At 34.8% G+C, this 17,705-nt stretch overlaps 1 protein-coding gene across 2 annotated transcripts in view; it reads right to left on the bottom strand.

Moving 5' to 3' along the window:
* The window catches only part of COG5 (component of oligomeric golgi complex 5), a 304,101-nt gene that overhangs the window by 134,020 nt on the left and 152,376 nt on the right, over window positions 1-17,705 (bottom strand). For both annotated transcript variants that reach the window (XM_012557354.2, XM_012557355.2), the window contains exon 8: window positions 5,120-5,285. In XM_012557354.2, the coding sequence (XP_012412808.1) occupies window positions 5,120-5,285 (166 nt within the window). The remainder of the gene's footprint in view (window positions 1-5,119; window positions 5,286-17,705) is intronic.

The following is a 17,705-nucleotide window of genomic DNA, read 5'->3' as shown; positions in this document are numbered from 1 at the left end:
TTCACCTGAAGTACAATAAAAAAAAAAAAATCTGATTAGACTCAGACTTCTCTGCAGTAACACTAAAACCCAGCAATTAGTAGAGCAATGTCTGAAGTTAGACCAGAACCCCCACTTCCCTCATCTTTCATATGGAGGGACTTCAGCTAAAGTAACATTCCTACCTTCTTCTTCTGCCTCTAACTCACCCCTCCCCATGTGAAAAGAGTGATTTATCTGATTAATGAATTCAGATAGGAATCTGAGCTTGAATGACTCAATCCTTTCCATTCTCTCTTGCTGGAGCCTTATCTGCATAAAGGATACATTCTGGCTCCTGCATTATCCACATGGTAGTTATAGTCAGGCATGCTAAATTGGGTAACAGTTCAGTTCTGAAGTGATATATTAGGAAATCCATTTGGTTGCTGATCTAAGTTATGCGCTCTTGTCCAGCTCTAATCATTAATAAAACTAACATTTTAATTATCATCTCTTTGTCTCCAGCATCAGTCTTTCAATTGTTTTCAGATTCAGTGGGGAAGAGAGACATCACAACAGCTACAATATTTTAAGGGAAAGAAAGAATAGATAAGAACCTGTTCTTCAAAAGACACAGTTAACTATGCAAGAACTCAGAGAACACAGTACCCATGAGCCATTTCTGAAAAATCAGTTGGATTCTGAAATCCAGCCAAGGGAAAGAGGAATACAGAAATGGAGAGCCATATTAAAAGGACGAAAATTGAAAATCAAACCATTTAAACAGAAAAGTAAGAAAATATAAACACCACTGATCATTCAGAAATAAAAATACAACCAACAACAGAGAATGAGGGCAGGGGAGGTGTGCCAATTTCCCACCTTCAGTGACAGAGAACCAACAGATTTAGTCTAATATTAAAATGTAAAGAATTACTTCAGTTTCTTAATATTTTTCATAATCTAATATTTCTTGTGAAGAAGACTGATTTATCTGAAATTTATTAGGATTTTAATTTCACATAAATTTGTAATTATTCTGTTGAACTAAAGTAAGATACTTTTTTATTTTAAAAAGTTTGCTGTTGTTAGGAGCTGTCAAGTTGGTTTGGACTCATAGCGACCCTATGTACAACACTGCCTGGTCTGGTGCCATCCTCACAATTGTTGCTATGTTTGTGGCCCATTGTTGCAGGCACTGTGTCAGTCCATCTTGCTGAGGGTCTTTCTCTTTTCCACTGACTCTCTACATTTAAAAAACTGTATATCTAAAATGAACATGGCTAAAGTGTAGTGCTTAGCGTTGCACAAATGGTTGATAAAATTATAAAAAGAAATACACAAGGAAGTGATTAATATAAATGTCAACATAATCATTACTTATGTCAGGAGAGAGGGGGTTATGATTGGTATGGAAGACATAAAAGGGGCTCTGGGATAGCTGGCAAAGTTGACCTGGGTGGTGTTCACCTTATAGTAATTAATAAAGTTACATGTTTTACTTATGTTTTCTGTATCTGAGCTTTACTTTACAATAAAAAAGATTTTTTTTTAAAAAAGCATATATCTTAAAATTCCGTTTATGTTCATTTATCTCCGTATCCATCCATTTATCCTTCTATCAATATTTAATGCTTAAAGAAACATATGGACTCATGTTCACTGTATAGTAAAAACTATGGTTTCTGAACCATGAAATTTGAATCTTCTATTTTGTTTACTTTCCATCATCATCTCCATCTCCATCATCATTATCACCATCATCATCTTTCTTCAGTGCCTGACTTTCTTTTTATAATATTCACCTTTTATAGTTAAATACTTCAGGCATACAAAAAAGCACACAGAACAATATAATGAACACCTACCATGAAGCTTATGAAATACATCATCAAAAAAAAGTGAAGTTACTTGTATATCGGTCTCTTCCTAGTCCCAGTTCCCTCCCTCTCTCCCCAGAGCTAATGCTACCTTGAATTTGGTGATTATTATTCCAATACATGTATTTATACTTTTACTACATAAGTACGTATGCAAAACAATAAATAGCATAGTCTGTCATGTTCATAGGCTTTATATTTAGCATACTGTATGTATCTTTCTGCAACTTGCTTTTCCATGTAATGTTTTTGAGAATTATCTGTTGATAAATTTGTTTACTTAAATGCTGTGTAGCAATCTACTTAATAATAATAATAAAGCTTATCCATTCTTCTATTGGAGGAAAGGTTGGTCTCACTTTTTCACTATTATAAGCAATAGTTCAATAAAAATTATTATACATACATGCCAGAGTTTCTTATAAGAGAAACTATAAGACCACAGGTATACACATTTTTAACTTTAGAGGTCAATTTGATAATACCGAGTGAAGTGGCTGAACCAATTTATTCCACATACCATCAGTGCACAAGAGTTTTTGTTCTCATCTAATACTTGGTTCTGTCTTAGATTTTGCCAGTCTGGTAATGCATAGTATCTTGTTTCATTTGTATCTCCTTAATAAATAGTTCATCCTCTAAACAAAGGTTGAGCATATTTTCACATGTTTATTCAATGTGTTCTTCTGTGAATTGCCTGCTCAAATTTATTATCCATTTTTTTGAATTGTTGACTTTTTCTTATTGAATTATGGGCTTTCTTTATATATCCTAGGTAAAATTTTCCCCTTAAAATTGTATGAATGTTATATATTTTTTAAACCTTGAAACAATCTTAAACTTACAGAAAAGCTACAAGCATAGTAAAAAAAAATTTTCCCTAAACCATTTGAGAATAGTTATTGACATGATGCCCCATCACTCCTAAAATTCTTTAATGTGTATTTCTAACAAACAAGAACATTTGCCTACATAACCTCAGTATAACCACTAAGATCAGGAAATTAACATTCACGCTTTGTATGTAACTTTTTAAAAAACAAGTAATTATTCTTTAAGAAAATAAGAAAGAATTGAGGCTTAAGGTTTCTACATTAAATCACGATATCCACTCCTTAACATATGATAATGAGAAGGCTTTAAAACTCTTTATTCTTTTGACAAAAGAGGCATACATTAGGACTGACAGCACGTGAATGATTGCTTTCATTTTTTCCCCTATTCTTGACAACACAAGAGGGACTGAGATTAAACTGCTCCTGGAAATTTAAACATTAGATCAAACTTTCTGAGAATAATTGCTGGGAAAGGCTGAGAGTGAAACGTCCTTTGGTAATTTCTTTTAAAAGCCTTCCTTCTAGAATAGTCTTAATACAGTCCTACTCTGAGGCTAGGGCTAACCTTTAAAAATCCCTTTAAGATCTAAGGTTCTTTTATCTCTTTTTATCTCGTGTGGCTTTTTTATGAGTTACATATATTCAATGGTCTTTAGAATCATGTTTATATAGGAGATATAAGAATAATTTAACAATAAACGGCTACAAATTTTTCTTCCACATTAATAATGTGCTATTAACTACACTTGGAGCCCTAGTGGTACAGTGGTTAAGAGCTCAGCCACTAACCAAAAGGTCAGCAGTTCAAATCCACCAGACGCTCCTTGGAAACCCTACGGGGCAGTTCTACTCTGTCCTATCAGGTTGCTACGAGTCGAAATCGACTCGATGGCAACAGGTAAGGTAAGTAGTAACTCTACACAGGTCTTTTCATTTATTCTTAAGATTGGAGTGCTCTCAATAGAAAAATGGGAAGAAAAATGTAAGTAAGCATAAAGAATACTTTGGGAAATTTTTCTGTAGACTGAAGAAATAAAACGGGATTGGAAAGCTGAAGAAAAACGGAGTCAAGATAGATTTGTTTAATTCATTTTAAGCTGAAGATACAATAGTAGGATTGTATATGATAAGAAAGTAACAGTAAAGAAGGAAAAACGACAATGTGACAGAGAGGGTAACTGCTGAAACAATGCCCTTGAGTGATGGGATCTAGTGTAAAAGTGTAGTACTGTAGTTGGTTTTTGCTAGGATCAAGTATATTAACAAGAGAGAAGAAAGAATATAGGGGAGAAATGTGGAGATGGAGTTGCAGCAAGTAAGGGAAAGTTGTACATAATCTGTGGTCTTTCCTATCTATGGAGAAGTATCATATATATGTGAATGCCACCACCAAGTATGTCTTGGCAGGAAAAGGGTTGAAGACTGCTACTCTAGGGCTACTCCTCTCCACCTTGAATCTGTCTTTCCTTACTGGTTTTCTTTAAACTTTCCTATAGTTACACTGGAGACCACTGGCGCAGTGGTAAAGAGCTCAGCTGTTAACCAAAATGTCGGTAGTTTGAATCTATCAGCTGCTCCTTGGAAGCCCTACAGGGCAGTTCTACTCTGTCCTATAAGGTCGCCATGAGTTGGAATCGACTCAACGGCGATGGGGTTTGGTTTTTTGGGTTTTATAGTTATACTGTGGGGGCAGTAGTGGTTCACTGGTAGAATTCTTGTCTTCCATCAGGAGACCCGGCCAATGTACCTAAAGCATAGCCCTCACTTGTCTGTCAGTGGAGTCTTGCGTGTTGCTATGGTCTGAACAGGTTTCAGCAGATCTTCCTAAGATGGACTAGGAAGAAAGGCCTGGCAATCTACTTCCAAAAAATCAGCCAATGAAAGCCATATGGATCACAAAGGTCTGACCTGTTGTGCACGGGGTCACCATAAGTTGGGGACAGACTTGATAGCAGCTAACAACAACAATAACTTAGTTATAATGTTCCCATAGTTTCATCAGTTTTTATCTTTACACCTAGCCATTATTGTTCCCAACAACCAGAGTTATAAGGAAAAGCCCAGAAAGCTAAAGTAGAAATTGTATTTCCTTAAAAAATTCTTTTTCTATCTCAATAAGAAGCACATGTGAGGCATGAGGATAGGATTTTAGGAAGAAAACAACTGTTCCTTTGCTTTTTCTGCATCTGTTTCCTTTCAACTGAATGATGTTACATTTTATAGATTTTTAACTCGAAGTTCTGAATATACCAATTGGCCAGTTCAACTGACTGATTAGAGAAAAAAATTATAAATAAATTCTGAAACATAATTTCTTCCCTCATTTTCTGTCTACTAAAAAATGAGTCATTAGATTGCTTTGAAACTTGAGTGCTACATACTATTCACAGGATTTCTCAGATATAAATAAATAAAGAAGCTAAATATAAAACATATCCATACCTCTCACAGCTGACTGGGAAGGCTGAGTCAAAACTTTGATGTCTAATGCACTGTTAATATTTTCTTCTATGGTAGCACAATACCCTTCCAGGACACTGGTAATAGTATCCTTCAAAGTCCCAAGATTATGGAAAACCTGAAGAGCTGTTCCGACTTGAGTTGGATTCTTAAAAAAAAAAGGTGGTGGTGAGGGGAAACAGATATAAATAGAAACGTAAATAAATTCAATATAAATCTACAACTTTAAGTGATGCTTGAGCAGTTATTACCACATTTTTAAATTATCAAAGAGAAAAAACAAAGGCAATGCATTTAGAATGAATATTGTTTTTAGCCATTATTTATTTCATAAAAGACAAAGTTAAATAAATACCATGTATATTCTGTATTTTCCCCCTTTCTCTTTTCTCCTCTTTAAAGGATAATAACAAGTTTAGAAGTCTGTTGTATAATATTAGAGTTTATTTAAAATTCACCACTAATTCCTCTAGAGTCATGCTGTAATTAGCAGCAATGTGACCTTTGGTTAGAGAACAAATAAATGAATTCTATAGAGTTGACTGAGGGCTGAGCCATGTAGACTGAAACTTACTATTCATTATGTTTAATTCACGCATTCTCTCTCTCTCATTCATCCATTCTAACTACAAATATTTATAGAATGCCTACTATGTGTTTCTCATAGTTATAGGTGCTAGAAACACAGCCGTGAACAAAATCAATTACGTTTCTGCTCTGTGGAGCTTGTATTTGGTGAGAAATATAAAAAAATAAATATAACAATATCAGGCAGTGATGACTGTTGTGAAGATAAAAGAAAGCAGGGGATCAGAATAGAGAATGATGGGATTATAGAAAGAGGAGTCAGAGAATGCATTTCTGAGGTGATATTTGATCAGAGACCTGAAAATACTGAGGGAGAGAGTCAAAGAAGGATATTGGGAAGTGCAGATCTGAGCAGAGGTATCAGCAAAGGCACTGAGGTAGAAATATGCTTGGTATGCTAGTGAACTGCAAGAAGGTCATGGTGGTGGCTGGAGCAGAGTGTCCGAAGCAGAGGGAGCTGGGCCATAAACTCACAGAGACCTTAGAAACAGTATCTACGACTAGATTAAATGCATAAGTGGATTGTTGGATTTGTCACTAAGTGAATGACCGAATTATCAAGCTAAAATCTAGTACCAAAAAAACCCGTTGCTGTCGAGTTGATTCCAACTCATAGCAACCCTGCAGGACAGAGTAGAACTGCCCACTAGGGTTTCCAAGGAGCAGCTGGTGGATTTGAACTGCTGACCTTCTGGTTAGCAGAGGAGCTTAAACCAACCTATATTTCCAGGCAAAAAGAGCTGAAACTCCTTTTTCATTTATGATTCAGTGTCTGTTATTAGAGACACATGATTAAAAGGTTAAACTATTTCACTAACTTACTTTCTAGACTATTAAGTTTATAAATAAAGGAAAAGGTTACTTCTCAAATTTACTGGTGTTATTTTACAATAATAGCACATGCAGCAGATACATACACCTACAGAGACGCAAAATAGAATCAGCTTAAAAAAAAAAGGAACATTGTTGATGAATAACAATACCCACCTGAGAATTTATTGTTATTAAACAAGAAAACTAATTAAATGGATATTGTTTCAAATTAAAAAATATTCTAATTTAAAAACTTATTTTAATATGGTTACAGTAGAATTTATAGGAGTCCCTAAGGCAACGGGTTTGGTTTTTGGTTTTGGTGGTGCAGTGGTTAAGAGCTCAGCTGTTAATCAAAAGGTCAGCAGTTCGAGTCGAACAGCCACCCCTTGGAAACCCTACGGGGCAGTTCTACTCTATCCCAACAGGATCGCAATGAGTCAGAATTGAGTCGATGACAACGGGTTTGTTTTTGTTTTTTTTTGGTGGCACAAACAGTTAAGTTCTCAGCTGCAGTCGTTTCTGACTCACAGCAACCCCATGTGACAGAGTAGAAGTGCCCTATAGAGTTTCCTAGGCTGTTATCTTTATGGGAGCAGATAGCCAGGTCTTTCTCCCACAGAGCGGCTGGGTGGGTTCGAACTGCCAACTTTTTGGTTAGTAGCCAAGCACTTAACGTTTTGCACCACCAGGGCTCTTAGCAACAACATAGTAGAATTTAATTCTAGTGCTGTTGTTAAGTTCCATTGAGTCAGTTCCGGCTCATAGTGACCCTACATACAACAGAATGAAACACTGCCAGGTCCTGCGCCATCCTCATAATCATTGTTATGCTTGAGCCCATTGTTGCAGCCACTGTGTCAATCCATCTTAATTCTAGTACACACTGTCAATTCTCTAGCATCCCAACAAAAAGAATGGGAGAAAATAAGCTATTTCACATAAACGTATTAACTGAAAACACTCAGTTTGGCACTTTGCTTTTATTGTTGTTATTTCAATTTTTTGTTCCTTTCTCCCCGGAGTGCTATTTTTTTTTAACTTTTTAGTAGATCAAGAATCAAAATCAAGCAGCTGTAAAATTACCCATATTACTATTCAAGTGTCTATATAATCCAAGAAAGCATTATCTGAGCAACTTTAAAGAATACTGTTCACCCCACAAAATGAAAATTAGATATATACTTCAAAATTACAAGTATTGCTTTTACTAGCCTCAAAAAATGTGAAATGCATAGCTTCTCTACATATGGTATAGTTTCAGTGTTATCAGTTGAGTCTACATTAGAAGATCTATGTGTAAGTTAATCGAAAAATGTTTAAAAAAAAAGTCATATTTCACTTAAAAAGATCTGGTTAAAATGAGCCAGTCTTCATAATTTCCCTGTCCAAAAATTAGTAACTTCCCAAAACTTTTCAAAACAGAAATATACACAACTCATTATTCAAAAAGCACATATTATAGCAATGTTTATAATAATTATAATAATTTATAATAATTCTAGTAGCAATTTTAAGCTTGCCAACTAACACGACTACTTTTCCAATTAATGACAATTATTCACATTCATAGTCTAATCTAAATGTATCATTTGTTAGTTAAGAAACTACAAAATAATGATTTTTAAAAAATAAAATCCTTAAAGTAACATACATACAGAGGGTATAAATTATGTAAGCACAGCTTTATGAACTATCACAAAGTGAACATACCTATGTAACTACCACCTAGATCAAGAAACAGAATATTATTAGCACCTCCAATTCTTGTGTGGATCCCTCAATTACACGTCTCTAAATGTAATCATTTTCTTAGCTTCCAACACCATAGTTTTGCCTGGTTTTGAATTTTACATAAATGGAGCCACATACAGTAAAACCTGCAAAAGCCGGAACCAGTGTGAAGGCAGAAACCTGTCAGAGAAGGAAAACTAAAACATTTTCCACCAGTAGAGAGCGACAGAAAAGTGGTAAGACTTTCCTGTAAGGTGGAAACCTTGTGAGACCCGAGAAAACAAGACAGTCCCACCCAGTTCTGGCTCTCACAGGTTTCACTGTAGTATGTATTTTTTTCTGTTTGGCTTCTTTTGCTTATTAACATCTTGATTGTAAAATTTATCCAAGTTGGTGTGTGTAGTAGTAGTTGATTTATTGTTATTACTGTATAGTATTCCATTGTAGAAATTTACCTTAGTTTATCCACTGTACTGCTGATGCATATTTGAGTTATTCTACTTTTTAGCTATTATAAATAAAGCTTTCATAAACATTCTAGTAGTATATGAGTTTCAGTGAACATATATACACATACATTTTTGCTGGGTAAGAGAGGAATTATATGTTTAGTGTAGTCCTTCAATTCTGTTCTTCTTCAATTTGGTACAGGCTATTCTCTGTTCATGGTATTTCCATATAAATTTTAGAATCCACTTGACAGTTTTGATTGGAAAAAAATAGTTTCTGGAATTTAATTTGCAATTGCATTGTATCTAGAGATAAAATTAGAAAGAACTGACATCTTCATAATATTGATCTCCCTAATCTTATTCAGGTCTTTTTTAATATCTCTTAATAATGTTTTATAGCTTTCTGTGATGAGACCTTACATATGTTTAATTTGAATTACTCCTACATATTTGATGTTTTTGATACTGTAAATGGTAACCTTTTAAAACTTTGTTTTCTACTTGTCTTGCTAATACATTAAAATTACAGTTGATTTTTATATATTGACCTTTTAGCTAACAAACTTTAAAAATGCAGTTATTAATTCTAAGAGTTTATCTGTAGATTATTTTGGACCTTCTGTATACATAATCATGTTATCTCTGAATAATTTGTATTTCTTCCTCCCCAATACTTTTACTTTTTTTTTTTCTTTCCCTATTAATCTCGCTAGGATCTTCAGTATGTCACTGACTAAAAGTGGTAACCGTGGTATCCTTGTGTCATTCCTAAACTCAGGAGAAAAGCCTTAAATATTTCACCACTGAAATTTTTGGAGATACTCTTTACCAGTTTAACAAAGTTCTATTCTTAGTTTGCTATGAGTATCACAAACTGATGCTGAATTTTATTAAATGCTTTTTCTGCGCCTATTGAGATGATCATATTTTTTCCCCTTTATTGGAGAAATTACATTGCACTCCTGGAATTAAGCCATTATAGTCATGATGAATTATTCTTTTTGCACATCCCCGGTTTACATTTGCTCATACTTTGTTATTTTTGCGTCAATTTTCAAGAGAGGTGGCTAGTAATATTCCTTCCTCATAGCGTCCTCATTTTAATATCAAGGTTACACCTGCTTCATAAAATAAACAGGTAAATATTCCCTCTGTCTCAATTCTTGGGAAGAGTTCATGTAAGATTGGTTTGTTTATTCCTTAAATGCTGAAGGAATTCACCAGTGAAGCTAGCTAATTTTCCTAGTGTCAGTTTTAATAAGTTGCTTCTAGAAATTTGTCAGTTTCATCTAAGTTTCAAATCTATTGGTATGAAGTGGTGCCTAATGTCCTCTTAAAATCTTTTTAGTTTCTGTTGGAACTACAATTAAATCACCTTTTTCATTCTTTATACTGGTAATTTGTGCCTCCTTTTTTTTTTTTTCCCTTCCCTTGATCAGTTTTTTGGGTGCTTGTCAATATTATTCGTCTTATCAACCAATTTTTGGCTTTGTTGATTCTATTGTAAGTTTTTGTTATTCCTATTTCATAGGCTCTGGAGTCAGACCTAGATCAGAATCCAGGCTCTACCATTTAGTAGCCATAACCTTAGGCAAACTACTTAATCTCTCGGAGACTTAGTTTCCTCATCTGTGCAATAACAAAAATAATATCACCAACCTCACAGGTAAATGAAATCATCTTTATAACTCATCTAGCACTGGAAGACAGGAAGAGGAGCTCAATAAACATTAGTTAGCTTTACCTTGATCAGTTGGCATCATGCTATATTGGAAAGGACACAGGCTTTTAAAATTATAAAGTCTGGGGATGAAAATTCCACTCCACTATATATGAACTGTGTAACTTTGAGAAAATTACTTCATCACTCATCAAACTTTATGGTACGTATCTAATTAATGTTTGCTTCCTCATCAGATTTTAAGACCTCTGAGGGAAGGTTTTCTGTTTGTTTTGCTCATTGCTATACTCCTAATATCTAGCACAGGAGTTGGATAGGTAGGTGTTCAAGAATTATCACTTAAATAAGTAAATGAGTAAGTAAATCTCTATGATTCGGTTTTCTCATTTGTTTAAGGGTTTCTCATTTGTGAAACTATTGAAAGACTATGAGAGATAACATATTTACAGTACCTGGTACTCAGTAGATGAGTAACAGAAAATACTGGCTCTCGGATTATTTACTAATAATACAAGAGTTATAAGAATGTTGAGATTAGCCTTTGTTCCAGTTCCTAAGAAATCCTCTTTCACTCTGTCTTTGAGATAAGTGAGGTTACCCAATACAGTGAAACTTGTGAGAGCCAGAACTCGACGGGACTGCCTTGTTTTTATGGTCTAGCAAGTTTTCTGCGTTTGACAGGCTGCAGTCTTACCACTTTTCTATCACTCTCTATTAGTGGAAAATATTTGAGCTTTCCTTCTCTGACAGGTTTCAGCCTTATACCTGTTCTGGCTTTCGCAGGTAGCCTTGAGGAAGTTGTTGCTCTCCTCTGTGCCTCAGTTTTTATAAACTTTAAAATGATGAGGATAGATCAAAAAAGGTATTCCCAAATCTGGCTAAAGATCTTTAAAATAAATAAATACAGCTAACAAGATCTCAACTCCAAAAAAACCTGATTCAGTTAGACCAGATTCCAAAACCAAAACCCCAATTCGTTGCTGTCTAGTTGATTCCGACTCATAGCGACACAACAGGACAGGGTAGAAGTGCCCCATAAGGTTTCTAAGGCTGCAATCTTTATGAAAGCAGATTGCCACATCTTTTTCCCACGGAGCAGCTGGTAGGTTCGAACTACCTATTTCTTACTTACCAGCCAAGCGCTTAAACACTGTGCCACCAGGGCTTCCTTAGACCAGACTGGGACCTGATTATTTGTAATTTTAAAAGCTTCTCAGCTGATTCTGATACAGTTAGTGTGGCAGCCACCTGAGGACCAGCATATAAGAACCACTGGACTAGATAACTTTGCTAGGCTTGGAAGATGAGAATCATTTATTCATGTGAAGACAAGTATTTTTTTGAAACAAGAACAGAATACATAAAGAAACGACAGAGAAAAAACACAGAGTATGCTTATGGAGTGGTGACTACTCTATTGCCTGGAATGTTGTGTACATTAAAAAAAAAAAAAAGTAATAAAAGATAATGTTAAACAGGCAAGTGAGGGCCTAGTCATTGACAGCTTTGAATGGCATTCTGTGAAATTTTAATTTTATTTTATTTGGTTGGTAATGGAGAAATCACTGATACTTTTCAAATATCATAATTTTACTTGTTTGAGGAAATAAAAATAATTAAATGGGGTTTGGCAATGGTTCAAAAAACTATAGAACAAATAGCCTGAACTGGGGAGTGGCAATGAGAAAATAAAGAACAGGGCAGATACAAGAGTTTTTGAAACCAACGAAGTGGTCAAAGCAGTTGTTATTGTTTCCTTTTTAAAGACAGAGACCTGAGGCACAGAGGAGTTAAGAGATTGTCCAAAGCAATACAGAATAAATGGCAGAGTTGGGAGTCAGATATGTCAGATTTTAAAGTTCATGTTCTTTACAAATAACGGTGGTTCTCAGAAGTCTGGATTTCTTTAACTGGTAAAATAAGTTTAAAAAGGAGGTAACGGGAATGACCAATAAATGATACCTTTTTACTTTGCTAAGTAAGAACATTAAAAAAAAAACAAAACACTATCTACTGTCACTATCATTTCATAAAAGAAAAAGAATATTTAAATACCAAAAAATTAGGTAAAAAAATCTCAGAATCAGGCATTCTTTAAAAGCATAAATATTGCTTTATGAAAAAGTCACTACCTAGTTCTTATTTTTTAATTTTACTAAGAACTGATGAAACGTCAACATGACTGCTACCAACCTGCAGGTCAGTGTTGGGAAACCAGGATTTAATGTTACCTTTCCTTACAAATAAACAGGTTAGTCCAATGCTGCCGAGAGGCAGAATAAATCTGCATGAATTATTCTCAAGCTTACAGTCTCCCTGAAAACTATCCACTTAAAATGCCATGAGAAACTCCTTCTTTCCTAGTACCCTACCTCACTATGTTCTCTGGGAAGCTTGATGGTTTTAAGTTGGGAGCTAAGAGTTAATCAACGTCTTACCTCACTCACTTGGCTCCCCATACTCTCTTGTAAATCACAATTTCAGCATAGTTTAAATCAGTAAAATCAAATTGTCCTTAATAGGATCCTCTTTCTCATCCCACAGGGAATTCCGACAAATATAATGCATATATTTCAATTCACTGCTCATCTTGAAGTGCCTGCTTTGTGGGTCTATTTTCTCAGTGTTCCCAGATCTACTCTAAGACTTCTACTCTTTCTTTCCTAACATCCCCTACCCAACCCCTCTCTTTACAAAGCCAGAGCCATTCTTAAGTCTCCGTGCCCTTGGGTAGTCCACATTCATTGTCATGACCCACGCTGATCTGTGGTGATCAGGAGTATAGTAAAGTACAGGTAGTCCCCGACTAACCACAGGGTTCGGTTCCCATGACTCTGTCATAAGTGGGTTCTGACATAAGTTAAATACTTTTCTTTCTTCTTAGTTTTCATTATTATTGCGTTTTATTATCAGTATCTTTATAAATCTGATCTTTATTTTTCTTTAGGGGTTCGAAACATTACATATAAACATATATATGATGATACCAGCAAATTACATGCTGTAACATTGTATGTAACTGACATTACTAACAATAAGATGTACCAAAAAAAAGGACGGTGGCAAGTGTGGCTGTCTCAACTTGAATACGTCGTAAGTTGGGGACTTCCTGTGTACTCCATGGAAATGCTTTTCTCCCCTCTAAAGCAACACACTATATATGCCATAGCTTACAGATTTAAAAAGGGCCTTCACATTCACTAATCTTATTTTGTCATCACAAGACAGAGTCAGTATTACATGTTCACTTTACAGTTAAGGAAAATAAAGTACCAAGAGGGGAGAACCACAGCTGCTTAGTGGTAGGAAAGGTTTAGGTCTCAGGACCCTAACTCCCTACTCTATACTCCCTGCAAGAAGTCATCCTGTCACAACTTAACTTTAGATCTCTAGATGTACCAATATTGCAGGGAAGAAGTATTATCTGGCAATTGTAAGAGATCAAAACAGACAAACTAAAACATCTGAAACATACCATGTTAAAATCAGTTGCCACTGAGTCAATTCCAACTCATGGCAACCCTATGTGTGTCAGAGCAGAACTGTGCTAGGAGAAAAACTTCTCCTGAAAAGGTAGCAATGTCCTCTAGACAATGTCTTCTCTTTAAATTAGACATTCAATATTCTGAGAATAATTATTGTACAGACTGTCACTGTAACCATCAACAAATCATTTAACCTGATACCAAATTTCCCAACTTCATAAACTATAGTATGAAAATGAGATGAAAGACCACATAATAGAGTAGAAAGGATAATTTTTAAGTAGATCAAGATAGACTTCTATCCCTTCAAAACCTTATCCAGATATGGCCACGACCATTTTCTTTATTAAACTAAAATTATCTCTCCTGCTTTGAAAATAAATGTGTTTTTTCTAATCTTTCTCAACATCTTTGTAGCATACATGGAAGGAAAATAAAACCCCACAAGAATATAGTCAGGGATGGAAAGAAAAGAAGTATAGTTGTTTAAGAACCCTAAAACGCTTGCCAAAACAGGAACACTGTAATCAAAGCAACAGCTGGCACAGAGTTAATGGAATAGGGATACAGCAAGATTGCTGTAAAGACTGTTCCATGAAATGTCAAGCTATAATTCCAGTATTACTAAGCCATAGGCTAATATGAGATAACTTTTGTGAGCATAAAGCAAGCTTAAATCAAAAGTTTGAAGAATTTTTAAAGCTTTATATAATTGAAATTAGAAATGGGAAGAGTGACAGAATTTAACTGGAGACAAAATACAAAAACAACATAAATGCACATAAAAAGGACAAGTCTAAGATGCCACTGTTGATAACAGTCTTACATATTAAAAACCTAAAAAGGATCAAAATAATCATTGCATCATGAAAACTAATAATCACATTTTTCTCCAAGTAAAACAATTCTTTAAAAGTTTTCTTTAGTGTTTCATATGTAAGAGAAGAGCAATGAGCTGAAGGGAAGATAAGGACAAACACAGAATGTAAACTTTGCTAGTGTTATTCTGCTATTATACTAAATGCACCATTCCAAAGTGACTCAGTTCACAAAGCTTTATGTCCTGTGATAAAGACTTAATTGATTCCAACTCATTTTAACTGGAATGGTGAGAAGAGATCAGGAAATTTTACTTCCCAAGAAGTTAATTATAAGTGAGGAAGTTTCAGGACTACAATATTTCCAGAAAACATGGTTATGTATTATCAGTTGACAAAAATGTTGTGACCAGAGGCTCACAGGAACCTAAACCTAAAATATTTCCTATTTTATTAAATAGTAAAAACCATTTAACACTCAATTAAAACAAACAAAAATTAAGGAACCCCAGAAATCACATTAAAAAGACAGCAGGGATAAGAAGAGAGAGAGAGAAAGACAGGAAGAAAGGGAGAGTGAAAAAGAGGGAGACAGAGATAAATGATCAACATGTTCCCAGCTCATTTTGCAGATAAGGAAATAGAGGCTCAGAGAGATTAAGTGGCTTTCTCAATGTCATAGGGGCTATGGTTTGAAACATGCAAAGTCAGGTTCAGGTAAAAGTATCAGTCAAAAATTCAAATAGCAGCTGTTTGTCACTACATAGACAATCCTTACTGCTAAAAAAAGACTACAAAGCTTTGTTACTTTTTTGTAGCATAGAAGATATAAATCTAAGAATCTTTAGCACAAAGCAGATACAGTCTATCCTCATTAGTCACAGATTCCAGATTTGTGAATCTGCCTACTTGCTAGAATTTACTTGTAATCCCAAAGTCAAAGCTCAGGGAATTTTTGCATTTATTCATGAACATGCGCAGAATCATGAAAAACTTGAGGCACGCAACATGCACATTCCCAACTGAGTTCAAACAAAGCGATGCTCTGTCTTCTTGTTCCAGCTCTCCTACTATAAACAAATGTTCTTTTTGTGGTCTATTTAATGCCACGTTTTTCACATTTTTGTGCTTTTTATTAATGATTTTGTTGTTTAAAATGGCTCCCAACTGTAGTGCTGAAGTATTGTCTAGTGTTCCTAAGCACAAGTAGACCGTGACGTGCCTTACAGAGAAAATACATGTGTTAGATAAGCTTTACTCAGGAATGCATATAGTGATGTTGGCCGTGAGTTCAATGTTAATGAATTGACAATATATATTAAGTACGGTGTCTTTAAAAAGAAATACACAGAAAACATGGTTATGTATTACCAGTTGACAAAAATGTTGTGACCAGAGGCTCATGGGAACCTAAACCTGTATTTCCCTTAGTAATAATGGTTTAGTATTTGCTAATTCAGTGCTCATGGCAACTTTATAGAACCTAACTATTATGAATAACAAGAATCAATTATAATTCTTTAAACTACTTCCTAGATGGAATATGTATTTAATAAAATTTAGATGATTTTATGGTAAATTTAAAACAATAAAAAGCATAGCACCTTAATCATGCACAATAATTAAGGGATTACAGAATCCTAATCTTTTATGTATGAAAATTAGTGTAAATAAATTCACAACACCCTACACCCAACAGCTATATATTACGTCAAAATATTTAAGGCAGTTCATAATATCTGTGTACATATGCCTTAACATGATACCCACCTACCACATGCCTAGAATGTTGAAAACTTAATGAAGCTCCATGGGAGACTACAAACACTAGAGAAAGAGAGAATTATATTAAATCATGCAATTTAAAAGCAAGAATTATATTAGCTACCTTGGTTGTGATTCATAGCTTACCAGTAGCTTTTCTGACTCAGTAACATGCAGCCCATTAATGCTTGATATGTATGTCTCAGCTAATCTAATATGATTACTTCAGAACCTGTTAACAATCAACAGTCAACAGCACATAATCCAAATGTAATTAAGAGACTAAAAAGGACATTTAATAGCACAATATAATCTTATCAACCAGCAATCAACTTTTTCGTAGCCCTTATATTGAAGAGAGGCAGAATAAAGGGAGAGGAGCTATAGAAAGGCAAGGGAAAAGGAGAAAGAAAAGAGATAGTGAGGAAAGAATGAAAGTAAAGTGAACATAGATTGAAAGAGGAAGATTCTGCAGATAGAGAAGTGATAGACACAGCAAGCCTAAGAAATTAAGGAAGAAGAGTATAGGGATGAATAATATGGAGGAAAAAGGTTATTTTATGTTCCAAATTTCTTTATAAAATAAGTCTGAAGAGCATAATCTATATGAATCCATAGTTTGGGATTAAATAAAAGTTTTTAAATGATATTCATACTTAGATAACATATTCTCATTGTGTTAGATAATAGATATTTCAAGAACGTACAAAATGTGTTCAATAATAAAATGCATTTTATAGAAAAATGAAAGTAATCATGGCACAGTAATATGGCAAGCCCCCAAATCATAAAGTTTTAATATAATTTTTAGGTGAAATGTATAAATATTGTTGAATTTTTTTCTAAAGTAATAAACTAACGCAATATAGTTCTCTCATTCTGTACTATTCCCTCAAAATTCCTTCCTTCCTTCTTCCTTGCTAGTAAAAACTTAATTTTCTCCAGATATGGCGATGTGCACAGCCTCAGGTGACCACCCACAAGTAATCTAAGCCAATGCTGATGATCCTATTCCTCTTGGCTTGCTTCCACAGCTCTCCTGACAGGTAAGATGCCATGTGACTCAGACCTGCTTAAAGAAACATAAGGAGAGGTCTGCTGGGGCACTTTTGGGAAAAGGTTTTTCAACACTGCCTTTTGACTAGCAGTTGGCACTGCCCCGTCTTCATGTCTTAAACATGGACATAATGTCTAGAGGTGTGGCAGCTATCTTGTGACCATGGTGTGACAAGT

This window comes from Trichechus manatus, unplaced genomic scaffold (genome assembly GCF_000243295.1).
Source record: "Trichechus manatus latirostris isolate Lorelei unplaced genomic scaffold, TriManLat1.0 scaffold00096, whole genome shotgun sequence".
NCBI classification, from domain to species: Eukaryota; Metazoa; Chordata; class Mammalia; order Sirenia; family Trichechidae; genus Trichechus; species Trichechus manatus.
Note: the sequence above shows the minus strand (reverse complement) of the source record. Positions and strands in the feature narration are given on the sequence as shown.